Source organism: Chiloscyllium plagiosum, chromosome 7 (assembly GCF_004010195.1).
Source record: "Chiloscyllium plagiosum isolate BGI_BamShark_2017 chromosome 7, ASM401019v2, whole genome shotgun sequence".
Classification (NCBI taxonomy): domain Eukaryota; kingdom Metazoa; phylum Chordata; class Chondrichthyes; order Orectolobiformes; family Hemiscylliidae; genus Chiloscyllium; species Chiloscyllium plagiosum.
This window is the reverse complement of record NC_057716.1, coordinates 74192672-74220537: the sequence shown is the minus strand read 5'-3', so window position 1 is coordinate 74220537 and position 27866 is coordinate 74192672. Positions and strand designations below refer to the sequence as shown.

The 27866-nt window shown below is 38.6% G+C and overlaps 1 protein-coding gene across 10 annotated transcripts in view; it reads right to left on the bottom strand.

The window, feature by feature from the left end:
* The window catches only part of nckap5l (NCK-associated protein 5-like), a 657886-nt gene that overhangs the window by 89352 nt on the left and 540668 nt on the right, over positions 1-27866 (bottom strand). For 9 of the 10 annotated variants that reach the window (XM_043694066.1, XM_043694059.1, XM_043694057.1 and 6 more), the window contains 3 exons: positions 22608-22712; positions 5703-5882; positions 440-4317 (listed from right to left, as the gene is read on the bottom strand). In XM_043694066.1, coding sequence (XP_043550001.1) covers positions 440-4317; positions 5703-5882; positions 22608-22712 — 4163 coding nt within the window. Of the gene's footprint in view, positions 1-439; positions 4318-5702; positions 5883-22607; positions 22713-27866 lie in introns of those variants that run through there. The other variant, XM_043694067.1, reaches the window with a different exon arrangement.

Below are 27866 nucleotides of genomic sequence, written 5' to 3'. Positions count from 1 at the left end.
ACCCTCTCCTCCCTGACCTATCACCTTCATCCCCTCCCCCACTCACCCATTGTACTCTATGCCACTTTCTCCCCACCCCCACCCTCCTCTAGCTTATCTCTCCACGCTCAGGCTCACTGCCTTTATTCCTGATGAAGGGCTTTTGCCCGAAACGTCGATTTCGAAGTTCCTTGGGTGCTGCCTGAACTGCTGTGCTCTTCCAGCACCACTAATCCAGAATCCTTGCTGCCAGATCTGCTGAGTTTTCCCAGCAATTTCTATTATTGTCTTTGATTTTACAGCATCCGCAGTTCTTTTGCTTTTTATTTTATAAGAACAGAGAGTTGGAATAAAGGATGTCTGCTGATAAATAACATTATATTGTGCAATATTATCATGACAAATTGAAGTATCAAATCTCGTGAAACAATACTTAAGATGAAATAATTAAGATTGTTACCTGTGTAGAAGTTCCTTCATGAACTGGTCATTTGTTGAATCATGATCCTTATGGCCATGGTGTTTTGATGCAAGGCTACTTTTTCTACTGTTATGTGTTTCGTGCAGTGAGATCTCACAACATTTGCTTGGAGAAGCACCATCTAATTTTTTACTAAAGTAGGTATCTTTTATCATAACTTCATTATCCTCACAGGCTTTTTCACTTTTTCTTTTGTCTTTCCTTTTGTCAAATTTTGTTTGCTTGATTTCATTTTTGGTTTCTTTCTTTTCATCTTTGGATTTTGAAGTATCAGACTTTTTGTTATTCGGAGCTGGTAACTTGCTTTTTCGAAACCCAAACCATTTGGCTATTGAAGGTCCAGTCCTTTGTTTTATCTCTGATACCTGAAACTTGTCCTGTCCTTGCACCTTCTGCATATTTTGTTGAATTCCCAACATGACTTTTGCTTCAATGCTACATTGAGTTCCAGAAGCGGAAGTAGAAATGGATACTTTGTCTGAAGTCTCAGGCCTTTTTGAAAGGTTCTCTTGTTTCTTGACATTTTTTACCATATTCACTTTGGCGGGACTTTGCAATTTGCTCAGATTTTCCAATGGAGAGTAATGTGATGAAGACTGATACTCATATCCTGTCTGTAGTATATTTTTCCCTTTCTGAGGCGTTTGTTTTGATTTTTTCTCACTGGATTTATCAGTTAGAGCTAGACTTCGGACTTCTTTCTGAGGTGGTGACTGGTTGCCATCACACTTAAAAGAACTAAGATGGCCATCTCCCTTTGGTGGAGTTCTACAGGGTAACTTGCTAGGACTGCTGTGATGGCTGCTTGAGCTGCTTACACTTCCATAGGACATTTGGCGTGAATAGGAAAAATCCCCTATTCTTGGAGAATGTGAAGGACTTTGAGTAGCTGATGAACTATTGGCAGGTTTTGTTTGCATTGCTTCTGTTGCACCAGTAGAGTTCTGCCTTGTCAGTGAATTGCCTCTTTCTGTTGTGTTTGTAATTATCTGTGTTCGTACCTTTCCTGGCCCATCAACCATTGAAACAAAAGGTTTCTCCCCAGTCTGATTGCTAAAGCTCTGGCTTCGAGCTTTGGCACCATTCATGCCCAGGGCTGGTTTAAGGTTTGGTTTGCTATTAGCTGAAACTGACCTCTTAAATGCCTTAATTTCTATGCTGTCAACATCACTCCCATCAGCTATGCTTCTGTCAGGTTTCATTTTATCCTCAAAGTCTGTAGGAAAACCTATTTTAACAATAAGGTCATCTTGAAGGTCACCACTTTCCTTGAAGTCAACTAATGAAGCTGTTTGTTCCAGAGATTTTGTATTTTTTGATATATCAGTCTGCCTAGATTTCACTGGAATTGCATTTCCTTTAGAATAGATATTAATGGTATCTTTCTCATGCTTCCCAGGTACAGTTGAACTTTTTCTCAGTAATGGGGGAGATTTTAAAAATCCTTTCAGTCCAACAGGAATGCGAGTTTTCAAGTTTTTTTCATCATAAATATTACTGGAACAAGGAGATGACAGACCAGAAGGCTGTGGCTGAGGTGATGGTTCATTTATACCTGAGGCATGACACTGTGAGGATGTTGATAAAACATTAGATGGTTTGCATTGTTGCATCAACTCATTTTCACATAATTGCACTGCTTTGGCAGAGAAGGTATTTTGTGCAGATGGATGCTTTTGGTTTGCATGAATGCATGTTAAACTTCTAATGGCTTTACCAGCAGTTTGAGGACAAGGTTGACTGTGCACTGATGTGGAAATATTTGAACAATTTGCTTTCTGAAATCTTTTTTCAAAAGAGCCCACTGTCAAATCTTTAGCAACTCCATTTGATTCTTGGGATTGTTGTACTGAGTTTTGAAATGTGTTTCTTTCGTATTGGGGGGAACTGCACATGTAGGCCATATCTGGGGCGTTCTGTGGTTGCTGACTTTGTACTTCTTTAGTCAATTTAACACACGTTGACACAGAACTTGTAATCCTTTGTGTGTTTAAAGATGCAGATGTATCCATGTTTGTGTCAACAAGAATCGGTTCTTCCTTTTTTGTCATTATATTCAGCGAATGTTCACAATTTGGTCTAAATAGTAACGAACTAGATCTCCCTGGTGGAGTTGGAGGTGATGGAGAATTGATTTCTTTGTGTTCCAAATGATCATGTTTATCCTGTGTGGGATGTTCTCCGTGATCTGTCATCTGTCTTCTGGAATACAAAGATCCTTGTATCATATTGGTACGGTTGTCTTCTGTTTCACAGTGGAATGTAATTTTAGAGTTCTGAGAAAGTTGTGGGCTACATTTTGGATTGACAGATCCACCTTTTAAACAGTGATTAATACTAATACTTGGCATTTTTAAATGTTTGGCAAGTTTTGCATTTGATAATGATTGCGACTTGTCTTGAGTAAGAGGAGGAGATGTTGAAAATGTATTGCTAAGATCAATGTTTACTTTACGGGCTTTCTGAGGTGAGCTTTTGCCTCTGCTAGGTATTTTGCTTAGACGTGGCTTTTGAGTAGAATATATCTGCAGGGAAGATACAGAAGATACACAGTTTGATTTATGGTCTGCATTAAAAGTTGGCTTCAATAATTTTTCCTGTTGAAAAATGTGCGGTGTCAATGGCCTGTCAGAATTTACAGAATCTGTATGAAGACTCGAACTAAATATTGTCTTGTTGACATCTGGGTCTTCTAACTGTTTTTGCTTGGCATGACCTTGCAATGACTCTAAAACTGTATAATTCTTTGCATCACTTCCTCCTTGACAACTCATCAACCCTTGAGGCATCAGTGCAGCATCTTTAGCAAAAATAGTTTGCTGGTGAGTCCCATCTAAAGCAATTGGACTAGAAATGTCATTTGAAGACACAGTGACACTTGCTATCTGCTGGGAATTAAATTTAATTGGCTGGCCATCTTCAGCATCAAACACTATTGTAAGGCATTCAGCAGATGACGTTTTTACAGACTTGGTGGACTGACAATTCTCTTTCAGTAAGTTCAAAGTCTTTGGTCTTTTGTCAGAGCAACTTGAAAAATGGTCTTCATCTTTGTCTGCAGATGAGAATAATGTGTTTTTGCAACTGAGTAAGTTTGCATGACTCGCTGACCGTTTGTCAGTCAATAAACTTGTTACAAAATCAGAAGAATTTATTTCCTCCTTGCATTCCAGATGCACTTCATCTAACATTTCAATATCTTCAGTGTCAGAGAGCTGGATAGTTAAATCTTTATTGTGTGGTTTGGTCAGATCGAATTGCAATTTCTTTGCAGGTAACTTGTTGCTTGGACATCGTTTTTCACTTGATTGAAAGCTACTGACAAAACTAGTCAACTTTTCAGGCATTTCCCTTGAGTTTGTGTTTGTAAGCCTTTCTGAAACACATTTTACACTGCCATCCCAACCGAACAGACTATCGGAAACACTGTGCGTTAGCTTGTTGCGGAATGATTTGCAGTCTTTACTTGGTACCTCAATTTTGGCGGTTAGGATTGCTGTACAGTCATCATCTGGATCATCATGGGAGTCAGAATCATACCCAAATATTTTACTTTGCTCTAGGCACATGTCTTTATCGACAGCTTTAAGATGTGTTTGATCTTTACTCTTGTAGTGATTCTGACATTTTAGACCAAGAGAGTAAATCCCTTCATTTGAGTTCATGCAATCCTTGTAAGCCCATTTTGACACAAATGAGGATGGCTCTGACAGAGGCTTTTTCTTTTGTAGCTTCTTTAATCCTTCCAGGATGTGGTTTTCTTTCTCTCGAATTGGAGGTAGTTCTTCAGCAGGACTGGAGAGGTTGCTGGGAAGTGAGGAGCCAATACTGAGTCTCTTTTCCCAGCTTAGAGAAGACTATAAGTGAAACGAAAGTACTAAGTCAATCAACAAATTCGGATAAATATTTGCATCATGAATGATCCCAATTTTCTAACAATTTGGTAACTGATTCTTACAAAATGATAAATGGCAAAAGGATATGTCATAATTTCTTTATTCATAGAAAATGGTTAAGAACAAGTAAACAGGCAAAAGCCTCGGGAAAGAAGCAGGCTACCATAGTCACACATTCTTGTTATTTGAGATTGGGTATACACATGGGAATCTGTTGCAGTTGTTATTTTTTATTATTCATTCACAGGATGAGGGCATCACTGGCTAGGCCAGAATTTAGTGCCCACCCCTAACGGTCCAAAGGGCAATTAAGAGACAACCACATTGCTGTGTGTCAGGAGTCACATGTAGGCTAGACCAGGTAAAGATGGCAGTTTCTTTCCTGACAGGAAATAAGCAAACCAGATGGATTTTTCTCAACAGCTGGCAATTGTTTTGTGGTCACCTGAGACTCTTAATTCCAGATTTTTTTAAAAAAATATTGAATTCAAATTCCAACTTCTGTCACGCAATTGAACCCAGGTCCCTAGAACATTACCTGGATGTCTAGATTAGCAGCCCAGTGATAGTACTGCTGAGCCATTGCCTTCTCTATATGTCTGCTTATTTGTAGTGCTGCCTTTTTTAAAAATTTGTTAAATCATTTGTTCTTGACATAAAGGTCCTTAACCTCTGTCTTAATCAAAGCTGAAGAATGAGTAACAATGGACAGTATTTGAGACAATCACAATTGTCTTCGGATTCTTTTTTTTCTGCTTGTGCATGTAGTAGATTAATTTTCAATCCAAAGTCCTTTATTATGGTGATGTATATAGGAGTTTCTTTGGCTCTCTAGAAAGTTTTTCCCCTTTGAACCCTCAGGTTTCCTTAGAATTCTTGGCAACTAAGGATTAGCTGGTATTCATCCAGTTGATGCCAGTAAGGAGATCAAAACCAAATACATTTGATTCCAAAGAGGTTCAAAAGCCTTTTGTTCAACAAGGTACATGAGGTTATGAAGGATAACTACTCTTTGTGATGTTGTTAGTCCTCTCCACTGTTAGAGTGGTGTAACACCAAGCAGACATTCAGCTTGAGTGACGCTGATGTACTCTTACAGCAATATACTACCCATGCGTCATTGTAAATAACCGCATTCCCTGGATTCGGGACAATGGCTGCAGCCTAAGGATAGGGCAGACAACTGTTCCACTCTGCCGCTGTTGTGCCAACAGGTGCTTCCCAGGAACTTTGGGCTTAACACTTTTAAAATTGTTTAATAAGAAGTGCTATTATCAGCCAACTGCATTAATGTTCTTGAAACATGGTTGTCAAATGAAGTTCATTCAATAGGACTCAAACTGTACCCTCTTACTGCATGTCTTTCCTTCATTCCAAGTAAAGGAGCCACTTGAATGTTCACTGCAGGCACTTGAGAGAGAGAGTTCACTGCTGCTACAGCTGCTCCTAGGATAGAGTTGAGTAGGTACTGCCAGATTTAATTGACTCTGGCACTTCAAAATAGTTGGTACATTCTCCAGAGCTCCCTGTTAATAATAATAAAAAAAGAGGGAATACTTGTCACATACTGGAATTGCTCCTCCCCACTTGAAACTGCCCCTTCATTCACTGCTAACATATCACTTCAAATGTACAAACAGACATTTTTATTTCACTTTAAGTCTTTGAAATATCTATCCCCATTATATTACTGCATTTGAATGCTGAGGCTAGTGAATATAAAAATGTAACAAAAAGTAATTTCTGTCCTTCAATTTCAATCCAGTTCATGACGTTTTTGTTTGAAATGCTGATGTGACTACTTTTCCGTTGTTGCCCTATTCCAAACTTATTTTGCTGTGCTCCTATGGAATAAAGGTCAAATCAATCCACATAATGGATAGCAAAGTTCATCACCACATAGCAGTAAGATACAGGATCCCAAGAAGAAAGTAATTCATACAAATTGCAAAAATCTATCTACTTTAGAAACAAGTAGATCTGTCAGGAGCTGGTTAAAAAAAACTAAAGTTTTGTACATAGATTTTGTCTCAATTTTGACAAAACTTTAATCCATCTTTTCAATTTTCATTGGCCTGTTATAATTTTTCTCCCTCATTTTCTGGGATTAGTTTGTTGGTTGCAAAATATCTCAATTTGATCCATATCAAGAATAAGATACAAACATGATTGGTTCTATATTAAAATCTATTCTCTCAAGTCAGTTTCAACCTTAAATAAATGTATTACCAATGGTAATGATTTCCATTCTTTCAAAGTGATATATGTTTAAAAAATTAAAAATGTCTTTACTCCAATCTGAGGAAATAAAATGCAAAGTTCCCATTTTACAAATCAAAGCATCGCTTCATTTTCTTTTATAAGGCAGACAATTATGATTCAGTTGACTTGATATCATCCGGGTACTGCAGTACAGCCCAACTTGATAGATTCTAGGGAAATCATATGCAGAGCACATTACAAACAAGTTAAGATATTCAGAGTTTCATTTCAAGATTATATACGGAATATACAGAACATCACGTATAATAGGGCTAGGTGATTTGATGGAATGCTGCTGGACCTCATATTCACTGCTGGGCTAGCAGAATTTGATCCAACTGTAACTTTCAGTTAACAGTCCTTCAGTCTGAATGTCTGAGTTTGGTTTCGATGCTTGACATCCTAGCTGGAGTTGATAAAGCATGACGCTGGAAAGAGCACAGCAGGTCAGGCAGCATCTGAGATGCAAAAGAGTTGATGTTTCGAGCATAACCCTTCTTCAGACCTGGGGAGGGGAATGGGGGCTGAGATATAAATGGGTTTGGGGGAGCTAGGGGAAAGTGGGGTAGGATGGCAATAAATGGGTAGGATGTGATGGTGATAAGAAGGTGGAGCAATGAGTTGCAGAGATGGACATATAGGTCAGGTCAGGTCAAGAGGACGGATCTGAGTCAGAGGGTTAGATTTGGTATGGGGTGGGGGAGGGGAGATTTGGAAAGTGGTGAATTTAACATTCATGTCATGTGGTTGTAGGTCACAAGGTGGAAGATGAGGTATTCCCACTCCGTTTTACCAGTGGCCTTGTGTAGGCGGTGGAGGACACCGAAAATGGATATGTCCTTAGTGGAGAGGGAGGGGGTGTTGAAGTGGATAGCCACAAGAAGGTGTGGTTGGTTGGCACATGGTTGGTTCTCCCAGTGGGAAAATAATGTGAGACACAGAAAGCCAAATACAGATTAAATGGTTCCTTTGACAACATCTCCATTGTGGCCACAAGTGAGGGTCTCCACTTTATGCATCTTGTCACTTCATTTCTTTATCCAATTCCCACTTTGATTGTGCTGTCATTGGTTTTTACTGGAGCCCTCGCAAAGCTCAACACAAACATCAGAAGCAGAATCTGTGGACATTGGTAATAAGAGGTGGACCAGCTGATGCCCGCTGGGAGAAAAGCACATTCGTACTTAATTCTTAGATATGCTGGCAAGTGGGCGTGGGTTGAATTAGGAGTTGAGCCCTTAGCTGCGTTTGTTGTCTCTTTGTGTAGGATATTCGACTTGCTGTCCTTCACCACAGATGTTGACTGACTTCTCACGTACTTTCAATCTAATCTTACTTTGTATCCAATTTCATATAATTGAGGTTTCAAGTTTCATGCATTATCTATCAATCATAGTTTTCATGCTTTTCTGCAAGATATTTTATCGCAGTTCATTGCCTGGTGTTGAATGGTATTGATACATTAATCTCCTGGGAAACTTTAGAAAAATGTGGAAAGGCTGGATTGGATAATACAATATTTGAATGCTTATGTTATCTAACTTGTTTCTGAAATGAGCCTAAGCACTTTCATTTTTTTAAAAAAGCACAGCAAAGGTCAAAAATATCCTTAGGTGGGGAGAAATGAATTGACCAGATAGTGCAGATCACATGATTTATATTGCTTTTAAGTATGAGAACTCAAAATAACAAAATTAATGTTGACCTGGCCGTGCCGCAAACACAATAATCTGGAGTAGATCTAACAGGCTGGACAATGGCTGTCCTTCATCCTAAGTTATATAGGCTAGCAGCATACAAGAGAATCTTACTTGTTGTATATTTAGCTATAAGATCTGGTGGTGTACCAGATTCAAGATTAGGTTGGTGCTGGAAAAACACAGCAGGTCAGGCAGCATCCGAGGAGCAGGGAAATCAAAAGCTTTTGCCCGAAACGTCGATCTTCCTGCTTCTCGGATGCTGCCTGACCTGCTGTGCTTTTCCAGCACCACTCTAATCTTGACTCTGATCTCCAGCATCTGCAGTCCTCATTTTTGCCTGGTGTGGCAGATTGTAAAGCATGTGAGCTTTAAAACAGCAAGTTTTGGTCATGGCAAAAAAAGTAGTCTAGTTGTTCACAATGGCACAGGAGGAGTACAGAGTGGGTGATCAGTCACCAGAACGAAAGAGGATAGTAATGAGGAAATAAGGAAGAAAAACAAGGCATACGATGCATTCTGGAACAATACTGCAATAGAAATCAGGAAGCATATCTCATATGCAGCAGAGGGGCAAAGGCTGGAAGAAGGAAGACTGAGAGTAAGCAGGAGGAATGGATGGCAGGCTGCACGAAAACAAATGGTTAAATATTCTTCAAATATATTAAAATTAAAAGATTAGTGAAGGATAGAATGGGGCACATAAGGAACAAGGAGGTAAGCTACTCACTCAGGCAAAAGGTACAGCAGAAGTAATAAATGAGCACAAAAGGCTGCAGCATAAGGTAAAGATGCATGGTGTTACATGCAATGCATTATCATGGATAGAGGATTGGTTGACTTACAGGAAGCAAAAAGTGGGGATAAATGAGTGCTTTTCTGGTTGGCGATTAGTGACTGTTGGTGTGCCTCAGGGATCAGTGTTGGGACCGCAATTATTCACAATTTACATAGATGATTTGGAGATGGGGACCATGTGTAGTGTGTCAAAGTTTGCAGATGACACGAAGCTGAGTGGTAGAACAACGTGTGCAGAGGATTGTGAAATTTTGCAGAGGGACATAGTTTAAGTGAGTTGGCAAAGGTCTGGCAGATGGAGTACAGTGTTAATAAATGTGAAATCATCTATTTTGGTAATAATAATAATAAAAAGGACTACTATTTAAATGGTAAAAACAATTGCAGCATGTTGCTGTTCAGAGAGTCCTGGGTGACCTTGTGCATGAATCACAGAAGATTGGTCTGCAGGTGCAACAGGTAATTAGGAGGGCAAATGGAATTTTGTCCTCATTGCTAAAGGGATTTAGTTTAAAAGCAGGAAGGTTATGTTGCAGCTGTACAGGGTGTTGGTGAGGCCACACCTGGAGTACTGTGTGCCGTTTTGGTCTCCTTACTTGAGAAAGGATGTACTGGAACTGGAGTAGGTGTAGAGGAGGTTCATTAGGTTGATTCCAGAGTTAAGAGGTTTGGCTCATGAGGAGAGATGGAGTAGACTGGGATTATATTCATTGGAATTAAATGGATGAAGAGGGTTTTTATTGAAAGGGAAGGGAATAGAGAAGATAGAAATAGAGAGGATATTTCCACTGGAGGGTGAAACTAGAACAAGACGGCATAGCCTCAAAATTAGGGGGAGCAGATTTAGGACCGCATTGCGAAAAAACCTCTTCACCCGGGGGATGTGAATCTGTGGAATTCCATGCCCAAAGAATTAGTTGAGGCTTCCTCATTGAATGTTTTTAAAGCTAAAGATAGATAATTTTTTGAACAGTATAGGAGGGCGGGTAAGTAAGGCCGCAAAAAGATCAGCCTTGATCTTACTGAATGGCAGAGTGGGCTTGAAGGTCCAGATGGCCTACTCCTGCTCCTATTTTTTATGTTCTTATGAATACTTTGCATCTATCTTTACCAAACTATAAAATGGTGACAATGGCCCAATTGAAAATATGGGTGTTGAACAATTGAATATTGTGGTGATAGGTAAAGTATAGGTACTAAAACTGCTGACTGAACTCCACGTAGGGAAGTTGTCGGGCCCAGATGGGATGTATCCTAGATTGCTGAGAGAGGTAAAGGAGCAAATCACAATATTTTTCATGCCACTCTTAACACAAGATTAGCCATGGGGAACTGTAGGATTGCAAATGTGACTTTTTTTATTGGTATTTTTATTGAAAGGAAAAAAGATTTTTTAAACATTTTTTACAAAATTACAAAGTAATACAAACAAATATAAACACTAATATACAATTAAATATATATAAAAGAAATACATAATAACGAAAACACAACAAAAGAAAAAAGAGAAAAAAAATTCAGCTAACTACTAATCTATCCTACGAACAACCAAAGCATAAAATCTTACAGTACTGGTAAGACATAATGTAATAATTAAATAATTAAGTATGTACTCAAAATGGATTAACATCAAGTCATAATAAAATCCATATTTATACGGGATTCCTCCCCCAGGAGGCCCGGACCAGCCAAAACCACTACCACTGCTAGACAAAAACCCTTGACAATATGGCCGAAATATCTGTGTCTATACAGTTCAGAAAGGGCTGCTACATTTTATAGAATAATTCAGTTTTTTGGTGCACCATATTTGTGAGGAAGTCAAGGGGGATATATTCCATGATTAGCCTATGCCAATTCGAAAGTCCTGGAGGGCCCTCAGCTACCCAATTAACTAAGATATTTTTCCTTGCACAGAAAGAGAATGGAGAATAGTTTTCTCCCGTGCACATCCAGGGAGGGCAGATTTGAAAAGCCCAGGAGAAGTGACACTGGATCAAATCCAATCTCGTTCCCAAGATTTCTGTCAGAGCATTCGCTGCACCCAGTATTTGCAAATCTTATGACATGTCCATAAACAGTGCGTGAGAGCGCCCACTTCTATTTTACATTCAGGACACATTGAGGATGTTCCTACCCTAAGTTTTGCCAGTCGTTCCGGTGCTATATAAGCCCTATGAAGTATCTTTAATTGAATAGCTTGAGTTTTATTACAAATAGAGATCTTTCTGGCATTTTCCCAGATGTCCTCCCACATTTCTGATGGAATCTCTAACCCCAATTCCTGGTTCCATAATTTAAACAGTCGTTCCATGTCTTTCGATACCTCGTTATGTAATGAATGATAAAGAGTACTGATCGAGGGTCATTAGCCATAGTACTCTTCTCTCCTTATCCAATTTGTAGGGACTGTCTAATAATGTGGTCTTCTTCTGTATATAACCTCGTATTTGGAAAGACCAAAAAAGGCCTCCATTAGGCAGTCCAAACTTCTGGTGCAGCTGCTCAAAAGACATTATAACCTCCCCATCGTATAGGTCCCCTAAGCAAGAGACACCTCTGGACCTCCAGGTTTTAAATGTAGCATTTGTCTGCCCTGGCTGAAAACCCCATGCTCCCACTATAGGAGTTTAAGGAGAGGTTTTTTGTAAGTTACCCTCACCTTGCCGCATTATCCTCCAGGCTTTAATTGTATTTAATACAATAGGGTTTTTACAATAGTCCATAATAGCTCTCATCTTATCTAAAAATGAAAGATTGGTGAGGGGACACTTTGCTTGGGAGGTCTCGATGTCCAACCAAATTGATAGTGGATCACAAGAGACCCAATCAACTACATTGCCCAATAGAGAGCTCAACTGATACCTCCTAAAGTCTGGAAAATCCAGTCCTCCCCTTGCTAGTGGAAGCTGCAGCTTCTCTAATTTGATAAGGGGCTGTCTATGATTCCAAATAAAGGAACCATGTAGTTTATGTAACATCAGTCTCGGCAACATCAAAGGGAGCATTCTCATAGGATATAAGAAATGAGGCAGAATATTGATTTTAACTCGAGCTACTCTGCCTAATCAGGATATTGGGAGATCTCCCCAGCATTGAAGGTCCTGTCTTATTTTCTCTAGTAGGTGTATATAATTGGCTTTATACAGCTGACCAAATACTGGGGTGATAAAAATACCTAAGTGTAGAAAACCCTTCCAGTGACCACTGAAAGGGAAAACAAGGTCCGTCCGATAAATTGGATATACTAACGAGACCACCCAACGGCATGGCCTCCGATTTCGTAAAATTGATTTTGTAGCCTGAGAACATATTAAATAGATTAATTACTTGACTTAAGCGGGGTACAGATATCAAATGATTACTTAAGAACAGGAGGACATCATCTGCATTGAGAATGATTTTATGTTTACCCCAACCAACCCTCGGAGCCACTATGTGAGAGTCGGTTCGTATTGCTTCCGCTAGTGGTTCAATTATTAGCATGAATAATAACGGTGAGAGAGGGCATTCCTGACGACAGCCCCTACCCACACTGAAGCTTTCCGAACCTAAACTATTGTTAATCACGGCTGTTTTGGGGTCATTGTATAATATTGAGACCCATTTAGAAAATACCTCTCCAACACCAAACCTTTCCAGTGTGTAAAAAAGATATGACCATTCAACCCGGTCAAATGCCTTCTCTGCATCCAAGGAGTCAGCTATCCCCGGTATTCTTTCCTGTTGACAGGCTTATATCAAATTTAAGACCCTTCTAATGTTGTTAGATGATCTACAGCCCCTGATAAACCCCGTCTGGTCCGCTTTTATGAAATATGGTAAGACCCTCTCCAATCTTAATGCTAACATTTTAGAAAGGATTTTAAAATCTCCATTTAGCAAGGATATTGGTCTAGATGATGAGCAATCTTCTGGAGTCTTTCCTTTTTTAAGAATGAGAGAAATATTTGCTTCTCTCAATGAAGGCAGGAGGTAGCCCTGACTATGGTAGTAATTATACATGTCTATAACTGGACCAGCCAGTTCCCCTATGAATTCTCTATAAAATTCAACCTGGAATCCATCTGGTCCAGGTGCCTTGCCACTCTGAAACTGGCTAATTGCATCAAGTACTTTCTGGGTTACCAGGGGAGCATTCAGGATCGACACCTGCTCTGAGGTTAAATCTGGAAAGACCAAGTTTTTAAAGAAGGACTCCATTTTCTTAGTTCTATCCTCTCAGTCCTGCGATTTATACCGTTCAAAATAGAACTTTCTAAAGGCTGTATTGATCCTTGTACAATCGCAAGTCAGAGTACCAGCACTTTCCCTAATGGACATAATAGCTTGAGGAGCCTTTTTTTTCCTAGTAAGATACGCTAGATATCTGCCAGGCTTATTGTCATATTCATATAATCTTTGCTTTGCAAATAACGTTTCCCTCTTTGCTGTTTGGGTAAGTGCAGTATTCAAGGCTATCCTAAGGGCTGTGATCCTTTGTAGCTTAGTAATAGAGGGCCTATCAACATATGCTGTCTCAGCTGCCTTCAAGCGAGCCTCAAATAGGCACTGTTGTTCTCCCTTTTGTCTTTTCTGAGTCACAGAATATGAGATGGTCTCCCACATCGTCGATGGATTACTGGCCGTACTTGAATTAATTTCCAGAAAAGTTTTGAACTCGAGAAAAATATTTTATAAATTTGCTATCCTTCATTAATAAGGAATCCATACACCGATGTTGGGGGCCTGTCCCATCGTCCCTAGTCTTAACTTCTATTTATACTGCGGCATGATCAGAGATTGCTATGTTATCTATTTTGCAGGACAATATGGAATTCAAAAGGGTCGAGGGAGCAAAAAACGTATTAATTCTAGTATGACACTTGTGTGTGTTAGAGTAGAACATAAAGTCTCTGCCCTGGGGGTGAAGACACCTCCAAACATCTACTAGCCTTAGCTCCTTATTCAGATCCGCCAATTGTCTGGATCCAAGAGATATACCCATAGTACTCTTGGGTATCCTATCTGTCTCTGGGTCCATAATACAATTAAAATCTCCTCCTATAATTGAATGGCGGGCCCCAAAAGCCATCAACTTGGAGAATGCTTCTGTTACAAATTTGAAGGGGTGTGCTGGGGGGGCAATAAAGATTCAAAATCCTATACTCCTCTCCATTTATTAGGGCTTTGATCAGTATATACCGTCCAGATTCATCTTTTATCTGGCTTAAGATTTTAAAAGGAAGATTCTTCTGAATGAAAATGACTGCTCCCCTACTTTTTGAGCTAAAAGATGAGAAAAAGGCCTGGTCATATCCATCCTGTTGGAATTTTAAGTGCTCTTTGTCAAGTAGATGTATCTCCTGCAAAAGAGCTATATCAACCCTTTCTTTTGTAAGGTTTGACAGCGTCTTCTTACTTTTGATTGGTGAATTACTCCCCTTGACATTCCAGGTGCACCACCTAAGCGAATAGCTAGCCATGATGATCCAGGCAAGCCCGAGACCCCCCAGGAGGAAGTACCCCACCCAAAACACCTTGAGTAAAGACCATGAAGAATTCACAAAAGCAAAAATTCTTCAAGACATTTACACCAATACAATTAATAACTATTCCGAAGTAAAAAAAAACACAAAACACATTTGAAAGGAGATTCTCCCCCTTGCTCCCAGGGGGGTGTAACTACCTATCAATAACCCCAACATAACCTCTCCTAACTAGTGCCCCTCCCTCGACCTAGGCATTATAAAAAGGAGTAGACAAATTCAAGTGTTCTATAAAACCAAAAAGTTATAAGTGAGTGACCCACGACCCCCCCCCCACTCCACACCAACATCTAGGTGCGTTTAGCAAACATAATACAAAATATAAATATATAAAACTACAAGGTTACAAGCATAGCAATGATTAGAAAACTAAGTAAGATGACAGAAGAAGAGAACACCGCTCTAAAAAAAAGTAGGACAAAACAAACCCCCCCAACATAAATCAAATATGCATAATGATTAGCAACAAAGGCTCCTTCCCTGTCCCCTGGAAAAGGTGATGAACAAAAAAGGGATGGAGAAGGAAAGAAGGGGTAAACCAGGGGGGGAAGGTGTCACAAAGCAAAATTGTTCTCCATATGATTTGAATCTTACAGTCTATTTAAGAGAGTCCAGACATTCTTTAGCCTTCTCCAGTGATCCAAAGTCGTATACTGATCCTTCGTGGCTGAAGCGCAGTGTTGCTGGGTAGCGCAATGAATGTTGGATGTTTACGTCTCTTAGGCGCTTCTTCGCCTCATCAAATGCCCTCCTCTTGCGGACCATGGCTGGAGAAAAATCCTGGAATAACATAATCCTGGAACCCTTGTGCATCATGTCCTGGGGATCCTTCCTCAGGACTCTGGAGGCTTCCAGGAGCATCTGCTTCTCTTTATAGCATTAGAGCTGGGACAAAACAGGCGGGGGCGCTGGCCGGCCCGGGCCTGCGTACAGCAACCCGGTGGGCCCACTCCACCTGTACCTGGCCTGATCCGGACTCCAACTTTAATACTTGAGAGAGCCATTGCTCCAAAAAAAACTGCAAGCTGACCTTCCTCTTCCTGTTCGGGAAGGTTGAGCAACTGAATATTTTTTCGATGACCCCGATTATCGAGGTCATCAATGTGCTCTTCCAAGGTCCAGGCTCGCTGCTCGAGAGCCCGGACCCGGCCCACGGCCAACTCGGCAGCAGCTTCCGAGGTTGTGGCCTTTTGCTCCGCCCCTCCAACACATTGTTCGAGTTTTTCAATTTCTCGGTCGTGCTTCTGCAGCACGACTGAGAACGACTCCCACCTGCTCCTGGATTCTTTGATGAAGGCATTGATCCTCTCCTGCAGCTTGCTGATCACGGAGATCAGGCTTGCCTCCACAGTTAAGTCCCCTGAGGCAGCCCCGGACCTCTCTACTGCTGCTGAAGGGGGTGGGGTCCCTGCCTGTTGTGAACTTCGGGAATTTTTGCCCTTAGTCATTTTAAGAACAACACCAAACTGTTCAAGTTTGATGTAAAATGACTAAGTATGCTCGGAAAAAGCTATTTTAAATTAATTAAAAGGTGTGGTGAAGGCGGGTGCGCCACTTTGCCCAAGTCTTAGGCAGAGCACTACAGACTCAGACTTGCTGGGTCACCGCCATCTTGAATCTCCCTCGCAAATGTGACTTTAAGAAAGGGATGAAGGATAATCTGGGAAACCATAGACCATTGATAAGAATAATGTGAAAACTGACGTCATAATCTGAAATATGATAGATAAATGCTTGGAAAACATGGCTTGGTCAAAGGCAGGTCATTTCTGACAAATTTGATCTAATGTTTTGATGAGGTGACACAGGCAATGAGTGAGGGTAGTGTTGTGGATGTTGCATATTTGGACTTTCAGAAAGCATCTGATGTGGCGCCACATGGCAGGTTGGTTGGGAAATTAGAAGTGCTTCGGATTGATGGGTCCTAGCCAGTACGGATTAGAAATTAACTAAAAGACAGGAAACAATGGGTCAATATAGATGGGTATTTCTCAGATTGGAGAGGAGTTGATAGTGGTATTCCCCAGGGAATGTTGTTAGGACCTTTGCCTTGGAATTTTGACAGGGTAAAGATAGATATTCTGTTTCCAGTAATTGATATGTTATTAACTGGCGGGTCACAATTTCAAGATCATCAGCAGGGGAGGTCAGAGTGAGATGAATAGAAACCTCTTTACTTAGAGAATCTTTCGGCTTTGAAATGTGCCGTTTGGGAGAATGGTGGAGGCAGATTCTATATGAGGTTTCAAAAGAGAGCTCATATATATATGGGAAGTGATTCATTTACAGGGCTACAGAATAGAACTAGCTGGGTGGCTCTTGTGGGAGCCAGTACAGACATGATTAGTCAAATGGCCTCTTTTTGTACTATAACATTCTATGATTCTTTTTGTTCAAATCACTTGTGCAATAAGCAGTGGGAGGGAAGCAGTTGACCAAGATTCTGGCTGAAGCAACATGCTGGTAATAAGAAGAACTTTCAGTGCAGTGCATTAGTAAGTGAAAGCTATGGGATGTAACAATCTTTCATCTTGATAAAACTGGACACAATCAGTTCTGCTACAACACGGTAGTTCCGTTCTCGTGCAATCCCGTGTTATAAGAAAATCACATAATAGCATCTCCATTTAGACTAATGAGGCTAGAATCGATACATGCTTTGAAAGTTAGTGCTATGGAAATAGTATCTTCAGTTCAGCAATCACGTTATAGTGAATTCACATTAACGAAAGGAGCATTACAGCAGAATGATCTGTACACTCCTCGTTGTGGTGAAGACAGAGAAGCCCGTATACAGTTGGTCGTGCTTGCATCTCATGGCACTCCTCTGATATTAAGAGGTTTTTAAAAATTGAATCAACAGCCATGGATATATAAACATTTCTTTATTATTACCATTACTGGTCATCACCCCAATGGTTTTTCTCTCAAAAGTGATATGCTGCATTATGGTCAGGCTGTTTAACATGACTGCTGTCCTTGGGATGGCCTGAAAGTATATTGTAGCACGAAAATATATTGTAGTAGGAAGATTACTTAGCAATATCCGAAACCATGATTAATGTTTCAGAGACTAGCTGCCATCTAAACCATCAAATACTATCATACACAATGCGTGAGTGCAAAGCATTTTTGTTCATGTAGGCCAGAAGGTTGATGTAGGAATCATAAATGCTTACAGGGATGTCATCTGGAATGTTTTTTTCACTTGAACGCACCTTGTCGTTTTGGTGAAACTGCATGTTGAACAGGATCAACATGAAAGTGAACACTCTGTTGGTTCTTTCAGACATAACATCTGACAATTACTTGATATCTGAATTGCAGCACTGTAACGTGACAGGTGTCCTTGGGATAACTTGAAAGGATCTACTAGCATGAGAGCCAACTTTATTCCAAATACTGCCTATAGCACAGCCTGCAGTGGCAGCATCCAGAAAGAAACCAGAGTTAACACTTTGGGTCCAGTAACCCTTCTTCAAAAGTCCACAGATGTTTCTCCAGCTATTTCTGGTTTTGTTTCAGAAATCCAGCATAAGCAATTCTTTATTTTCTATTTAGTAACTGAAACTACAGGACTTTAGAAGGATATTATTAAAATACAGCAGGCTCAAAGGATTTGCCAGGGTGTTGCCATGACCGGAGGGTTAGTATTATAAGCAGGGGCTGGATAAGCTGGGACTTTTTTCACTGGAGCATAGGAGGTTGACAAGGGACCCTATAGAGGTTTATAAAACCATGAGGCACACAGATAAGATGAATAGCAAAGCTCTTCTCCCTAGGATGGCAGAATTCAAAACTAGGAGGCATATTTTTAAAGGTGAGAGGAGAAAGAATTAAAAGGGACTTGAGGGGCAACCTTTTCACGTGGAGGTGGTGCCCATATGGAATGATCTGCCAGAGGAAGTGGTAGATGCAGGTACATTTACAACATTTACAAGACATTTAGACAGGTACATGGATAGGAAAGATTTAGAGGGATATGAGCCAAATGCCAGCAAGTGGGATTAACTTAGTTTGTGAAACTTGGTTGACATGGATGAATTGGACCAAAAGGTCTGCTTCTGTGTTATATCAGCCTATGATTTTCTAAGATGAATCCTACTCAAGCCTCAGAAATTCAGATCAACCCATCTTTTATGAATAAGTGCTTACTGTAGGTAGAACCTCAACACACTATGAGGTTTTCATGCTCACAGATTCTTCCAAGTTGTCATGTCATTGCATGCAATCTGGAATCTAATCTCTGACTGTACTGATGATTCTCTTTAAATGCAGGCTGCACCTCTTTGTAGTGCAGATTAAATTCTCCCTAAATTGTGATACAGAAAATTAGATCCGTCAGGATTCATGCACGCAAGATTTGAATCCTGTATTTCTAATTTCTGTTAGCTACCTTGAAATTAGTATTCATGTACAGGCCACAAACTATTTGCTGCACTATAATATTTGCATGTACATTCTCAAGTCCCTCAAAACCTATCAAAATGAGCATGATGGCAAAAGAATAAGAAAGTTCAGTCAATGTGGAAAAATCAAATTTTTTTTTCAATAAATTGTTTATCCTTTCAGTTTTAGCTGCATTTATACTGCCATTTTAACAGCAGTTTAAAACTGAAATCACTTCCCAATGATGCTAAACCCATCATATAAATCTAAAATCAGAGCATTTGCTGACCTGAGGGAAGCAGAGTGAGATTCCTGGGAAGACAGTGTGTCACATCATGTACAGTATAAATCTACTGCTCATTCATGAAGCGCTAGTGCCATAGGCATTTGGTATGTTCATCTACGTCTCATTTAAGTTTTCTTTTTTCACAATCTAAAGACGTACATGCTTTTTCTGTTTGGTGAAACCTCTGACCCAGACCTTATTCTAATGTTTAAGAATGTTACAAACTTGGTCGAAAGGAGCCAGGCAAGGATAATCATGGCCACAGTCACATGTTCAGGATCGGGGGTGACCATTTTGGACAGAGATGGGGAAACATTGCTTCACGCAGAAGGTGGCCATCCAGCAGAATTCACTCCTACAGAAGGTTGTGAAGGCTGTGAATGCATTCAAGAAAAAGAGTGATCATTTTTAAAAAAATGTTAAATGCATCAAGAGAGTGAGAGAGAAAGCCTTGAGTTTGAGGATTAGCCATATTGATATTGATTAGCAAAGCAGACTTGAAGGTTGAATACCCTAGTTCTGCTCCTAGTCTCTATGTTTCTATCCAAAGTGCAAAGTCCAGTTTCAAACTTGCAGTGCAAATGCAACCTTAATTTGATATGTTGCTTGATGAGTGAAATCTACTTTCTGAATTCTGTTGTGAAAACAAGTTGTAGAGGTGGTTGTTATGCGAAATTTCGTCAAGCATGTTTGACAGGAAGCAGACAAGGGCAAAAAAAAGAATCCAGAGATTTTCAGTGCCATTCATCCATTTCAAACAAAAATTTCAGCAGGGGATTCAGTCTCCTCAGATTGTGGCACTTTTAATTATTCCAGCTTGTAGAAATAATTGTGTTCTCACAGATGAATGTTTAAATTTATTCAAGTTAATTATTTTCCTCTGTTTTATTTTTAAGAATTATATATCAAGACTTACCTGGCTTTAAAAATTCACTTACATGTCAATCGACAATCCTAAATTTTTACGGGTGATTTTAGTGGCAGTTTCACAGAGATAAATGTTGAGCATGTCACTGAAGTACCAGTCTATTGATGCTGGTGGATTGGCAGATCAAGTTGGACAACAAAACTTTGGTTTCCACTTTTACTGTGCATGAGTGATTGGCAGATGTTATTTTTCAATTTATTCCTAAAATAACGTAGCCTCTGTTATTATTACGGCAAAATCTAGATCATTATACTCAACTTATGTTGGCACTCATTCTGTAAAACTACTTTTCAGTTTGAGATGTGCACAAACAGGTGGCAGAATAACTTGGAAGATTTTCAATGGGATTATAAAGCAACTGACAATCCTTAATATCCATAATTTTCTTATCTGAACTTGATATAGATTGTTTAGTAATTTAAGACAGAATGAAAAAGGAAACTTGGATTTCAGGCTTCAGTTTAGAGCAATCTAGATCAAACTATTAACATAATTCACTATTTCCGACATAGTTCTAAATTTCAGACCTGAACTCAAGAGAAATTCTGACAAATAGGTGAGGAATCATTTTGAATCTTAATACATCAGAAGATGCACTCCATCAGACTATTTCACACTATGTGAGGTTCATATCAGTAGACTACAAATGCAGTCAAGCGTGAAACAAGATTTAAAAATTACTCAGTCAATTGGATCATCTAGGTATTTTGAATTTAGTGTTGAATTTTTATTTATTGCTCTTCATTCTCACTCATTTAGTATTATGAAAAATGAGGATGCAAACAGCAAGCCCTCTCCTGTCAAGCATGTAAATAGAGCAACCCACAGTATAACTAAGAAGCTGCTCAATGTAATTTGCACTCTTACTTTAAATAAATATCTGAAAATAATTCATTCATTATGCAGAAATAGAATTAAATCACAAAAGAAGTGCAAATATTGCTAGTAGATAATCCCTGTGCACTATTTTGAATAACAAAGTGCATTATTTACTAGTTGTGTCAAAATCTTTAATCATAAGTGACAATTTTTTCTAGTGGCTCTCAAAAGTATATTATATTGACCATAAATGACTGTCAGGTTGCAGCTTATCATGGAAGCAATTGATTTACCATAAAATGCAAAAAGCTCAAATCAGTTTGATGTTTCTACAGAAATCACAGAAGCAAATTAGGTTTACTATCTAGTCAATCTTTAGCCTAAACTAAGTTATGCAGCATAGTGTCATTCATTTTCATGCCACTTGTAGACAATTACACCTTCTTGGTTATCATACACATTGACACTTTGTATTTTCCGTCAGTAATGGGATAGCAATCACCTTACAGCTGATGAGATTTCAGTACAACTCAACTACAAAGAAAAAAAATGTGATTTGTTTATTTCCTCCTTCCTTCTATCAAATGCAGAAATTATGCAACATAAAAATGGCTTTAGTCAATAAAATACATGTGGGAATAAAATGTAAACTATTGCTTTTGGCTTCTCAATTATACCAACATAATTTCATGGATAATGATCAATAAAACAAGATATGAAAACATAATATTTCTGAAATAGTTGACTGGTCTGCTTTGTTTGGTCCTGTGTCCTGCAATCTGTTATTACTTATGAGGCTTGAAAGGTCAGAAATTCCAAGAATACAAAGTATAATGGTTCTTCTATTGTTACCAAGATATAAGATGTAGTCAGCTTAACTACCTTTATTTACATTTTAAAACATAACTATTACATTTAGTCTGTCGCTTTCAGTAGATTTTAAATAGAGTGAATCATTATTCTAACATTATAAAATCTTACAAAGCTTCATGAATAGAAATGCTGCATTTAACATTGCTGCTGATAAACTAAAACTTCTCACAGGATATTTATCAAATTGGCTTTGTTTGTATTTACTTTATGTCTCAACACATAGATGTATACGAGATGTATAAACCGTAGTCTTCACTGACAAGTTTCTTCATGTCTGCAAACCTTTGTTGAAAAGGCAGAGCACATGAATTTTTAAAAGTTCATACATAATATATTATAAATATAGGATGAGTAATGTGGTACATGGACTTTAATAAAATGCTCCATCCCGTTTCTCAGAGAGACTGAGATGTAATCAATACTAGAAAAAAGTGTCTCAGGGAAATGACCTGAGATTTATTCCTTTTTGTACAATGTGACACACATTGGGGAGATGATATTGAATTTCAGAAAACATTTTTAGAGTGGAACAATGAGAGTGCCTTTTAATATACTCTTCTGATAATGTTTTTAAGGATGAACATTATTTTTCATCGACAGAGAGCTTTGACACAAAAATAGGATGGTTGTTTCACAGGATGCAAAAGAATCTAAGAAAGAAAAGAACTTACATGAATTTGAGTCTCTGTAATTCTTGACTGGATAGGACTTCTGTTCCGCTCTGCATTAGAGAAGAGGTCTCCAGATGAAAGATCTACAATCCGTGAGTGAAGTTTCTGTAAAATAATTTACACAGCAGTTGATGACAAAAACGAAAAACAGAAATGTTAGGATTACTCCCAATTGACTCTTCTTCCAAATGAATAACTGCAGTGGTTCATATGATAAAACAGTAGTTGCTTGGATAAATCAAAAATGATTACAATATTAATAAGGTTTGGGATGAATCAATTCTCATTATATGTACTATTTTGTCAGAAAATCTTTGTATTTTTTAAATTAGCTTTATTGCCTGACTTTAGCAAGTTGGCAGCAAGCTTGATGATAAGCCCAAATTTCTTTGTTTGTTCAGTTTATTGAACAAAATTGTTTGCTAACCTATTACAGCCATTATATGCATCTTTCTATTTATACAAGTGAAAAAGTTCAAATAGAGTTTCAAACAGCAAAAGTCAAGTGGCAAATATTACTGGTAAAGTCACTGTGACATAGAGTCATAGAGATGTACAGCATGGAAATAGACCCTTCGGTCCAAATTGTCCATGCCGACCAGATATCCAAACCCAGTCTAGTCCCACCTGCCAGCACCTGGCTCATATCCCTCCAAACCCTTCCTATTCATATACCCATCCAGATGCCTTTCAAATGTTGCAATTGTACCAGCCTCCAGCATTTCCTCTGGCAGCTCATTCCATACACATACCACCTTCTGAGTGAAAAAGTTGCCCCTTCGGTCTCTTTTATTATCTTTCCCTTCTCACCCTAAACCTATGCCCTCTTCTTCTGGACTCCCCCACCCCAGAGAAAATACTTTGTTTATTATTCCTATCCATGCCCCTCATGATTTTATAAGCCTCTATAAAGTCACCCCTCGGCCTCCGATGCTCCAGGGAAAGCAGCCCTAGCCTATTCAACCTCTCCATATAGCTCAAATCCTCCAAACCTGGCAACATCCTTGTAAATCTTTCAAGTTTCACAACATCTTTCCAATAGGACAGAGACCAGAATTGCACGCAATATTCCAACAGTTCCAACAGACATATTTTTCCAGACATTAGTAAATTAATTATAAATTATATTTTAAAATCATGCATATCAAATTATTACAATTTAAGGAAAATATTGTTGAAGAAAGAGGACTGACTTATCATTAGTTTATTATGGAAAAATCATTACAGAAGAGTAAGTGTGCAATGTGTGAAGTGTAAAGGACTAATTTTGCCTAAACACTTTTTGACTACATTCTTGTAATTATTATATATTTCATTTTCACATTGTTTAATAGCTTGAAAAATTTTGCTAAATGGGGATGAAATAAATAAATGACTGGAATATAAATCTAGCCTTTTCATTCATACAATATAATGTTAATTTCCAAGTTGCTTTCAGTTACACTATACAAATTTAAACAATACTTAAATTTTACACACATTAAATGAATAATAACGATGAAAGCATTTTGAGTGACTAATGTGATCACCACTCACATGATACAGAAAAATCTTGACAGTACTAAATTTAGGAACCAATATATAAATGTTATTTTCAGACCCACAGGCAAATTTGAACATCACCTTCCTTCATAGCGTTTCCTTCTAAAGAGTTCTAACTCAAAGTCATTAATGTCATCCGTTAAAGATAATTAAAATGAATAGAAAATAATTGCACTTGGGATCTGGAGACTCAGAATCTGGGGCATTAATATTTGCATGTTATTTGATTATATACTCAATTCCTCAGTTCAACAGCACTCAAGGGGCTGGTAAACCAATGCTAATTTACTACTAGTAATCTGTGTACTAATTACTAATGTTTTCTGCCTGTATTTTTCCACATATTTGTTACTTTAGCTATAGTAAAGGCAAGGTTTTTCTAAATATTGATATTGCAGTACTGAACAAACATTGAATTACTGCAGCACAGCTACATGCTTGAACAGGTTTTATGGGTTTTATTACTAGCTTTGCTGCATATGACAGCAAACTGTAATTAGTTGGTTTGAAATTTTGCATGAACAGCATTATTTTTACCAAAGATATTTGCTTTAAAAAATCGCTGCAGTTTATCAACTGCTGTCCAACAATCACAGAATCAGAAACGTATTTGGTGCAGGGGGAGGCCATTTTGCCCATTGTGTTCTGCACTGGTTCTCCAAATGAATGTTATGATTTAGTGTCATTCTCCTGCCTTTTCCCCAGAACCTTGCATGGTGTTGCTGTACAAATAATTATCTAATAATCTCCTGAATGACTCAACTGAATTGATTTCCACCAGGTAATGCATTCCAGGCTCTAACTACATGTTGGGTGGGAACATTTTCTTTGTACCATATGTATCTTCTGCAAATTACCTTAAATCTGTGCCCCCCATGTACTCAATCCTTTTAAGACTGGGAACAATTTCTCATTATCTACTTTATCTCGACCCATCCTGATTTTGAAAACTCCAATTACATTTCCTTTTAGCCTTTCCTCTCCAAGGTAAACAGTTTCAACATGTCCAGTCTCTCTTCTTAGCTTTACAGTTTCTTATCCTTGAAACCATGCTTATAAATCTCTTCTGTATTATTTTCAGCGTCTTCAAAGTTTCTAAAGTGTGGGGCTCAAAAATATTGAATCATTGAAATAGCAAAAGTGATTTTTCCAATATATTCAGCAACGTTTTCAGGCAAAGCTTATGATGAACATAGCAATTTTCATTTGACTACATCTTGCTTTGCTGTGAAGCATTGAGAGATTCTGCACTATACCTTGGGCGAGTTGCATCTTGAAATTATTTCATTTAAAAACTATGCTAGAATCAGGATATTTTGAAAATTGATGCAGTCAAAGTATGATCATCCAACATACAGCAAGCATTTTTTCAGTTAACATTTTAAAATTATTTTCCCCCAGTTCATATTAATCACACACCTGCAATGCATGAATGAAGTGAATAAGTAATTGATTGAGAAAATAATTATCGAGATACCAAGACAAAAATAAAAATTGAACATTAAACCTAACCATTAATCACAATTTTAAGCCTAAGCTCTAACAACTGAACTCTCAGTGTGCTGTATCTTTAGGTGTCAGGATTCTCAAAGGATCAATATATTTACACAAAACTCTCCCTCAAACCATCAACTTTCAAGGATTTGGAGTTTTTTATTTTGTTTTTTCAGAGGCTTCTTTTGGCAGTGACTTTTTGAGCGTTAAGAGATTCCGTCAAAATTACATTTTCTCCACATATTCCTGGAATGAGTTTGAAGTTTGAAAACCAATTCACACCTACAGTTCAATCACTGACTACTGCCACTAAGTGTTCCACTGCTATTACTAGACTTGCCCTCCTAAAGATCTGTGATAAAGAATTTCAACTGTATTCACAGCAGCTCATTGAATCCTTTAAACTAAAAAGAAAATCAATAAAATGTTTCATTACCTGGGAGATGCCAACATAATGAAAATTCCAAATGTGTCTGCATATATATAATAGCAAATTTACTGGTTTGTGTCTCACTCCAAGACCCAAGGTCAATAGGCCTAGGTTGATTCGAATTGAACAAATAAATATTCGGACAGATGCCTCTTTTTCTGTCTGCTACTGTTTGCTATTTCTATGCCAGCTATCATCACAATAATTCCATACATATCAATCCTTAACCCCTTCTTTATACTGTCACCTCCCAGTGCTCTTAGTAGCCACAGCCAAGGTGTACCTAATGTTTGCATGTTGGTGACTCAAAGCTATTTCAGCAGTAAAAGAATGCATGGGTCCATTCAATAATTACAGAACATGTTTATCTAAAAATACAGCAACTGAGAGCGAGGCATTTCCCCTCTCACTGTTGCATATGCAGATAAACAAGAGTTTGAACCTCACCATGTGGTAGGTTTGTTTCCAGCATTTTCTTATGACTGGATCTACAGGCCTTTTTGGTCAACTGTGATAGAGGAAGTAGTTTATGGCTTGTTAGCAACTCATTCTAGGTTAATGGTATATTAGTCCATAAAATAACATTGTTTGAGAGCCTGGGTTCTGAAGCGCAGGAGCAACGTACTACTTGATTTTGATTTTCAAATGTTAAGAAAGCACTTTTATAGTTTCACTGTAGATTTGTTCAGAGAGCGGTGAGGGGTCTCTGGAGACTTGTTTTGTTTACATTCATATAATGAGGTTCTTAAAAACCTTTAAGATGAACAGCTCAACACTGAAACCCTGGAAAGTAAAGGCTGGTGGAAACAAAGGGCACAAATCTATGGTAATGCAAAGAATAATAAGGATCAATTGATGAAAACAAGCAGAGGGTTTGTTATTCCTGATGAAGGGCTTATGTCTGAAATCCCGATTCTCCTGCTCCTTGGATGCTGCCTGACCTGCTGTGCTTTTTCCAGCACCACACTCTTGACTCTGATCTCTAGCATCTGCAGTCCTCACTTTCTCCGATAGAGGGTCTGCTATTGTCATCTTTTCCAGGTGCATGGAAATCACAGTTGTAAAGACAACTTTTATTTTTCATTATTTCTTCAAAATGGCAAAAGATAGTGGTTTAAACCGGGGACTGTGATAAGAAGATGCTGCAATTTCAAAAATGAGATACCAAAACTCATCTTGAGTTCTATCTATAACGGTGGCTTGTTCAAGCACAGGGGTGGGAGGTAGTAGGGGACAGGGAGTGGATGTTAGACATCTTGGCTTCATGGGAAAGTGTTCCTAACAGTTTTGTTCACTGACAGATCTTGGACTAGTTTTCCATCCTGGGCCAGTTGTGTCTGTGTGTTCAGGACTGCTCAACATTCGAAAAACTTCTTGAATGATTCCTGGGTGAGTCGTTGCAGTTTTTGTGTTTGAAGAAACATCTAGCTTGTGAAAAAAGAAAGCACCTACATATCTCTCTCAATTTCTTTCTCTACCTCATTTTCGAGTGGAAAAGTGCAAGAAAATCCAGGGAAGCTGGCTACTCTACTCTCTTTGTAGATTCCTGAAAGGGAAACTGGCAAAACCAAAGATGCTGAAAGGGTAAACACTCAGAATTGGCATGTCCACACTTTCATGTTCTCATCCAAGAGTCAATATGAACCAAAAGGGAACAGAGGAAAACATTGCATTGTTGTCCATAATCCAGACCAGTACCAGAATTGCGTGCTTCAGTGAATTTTATATTTGTGTCTTGTCATGTCTCGGTGTGACCTTTTGTATATATAAGGATTTTGTTGATAATTATAAGT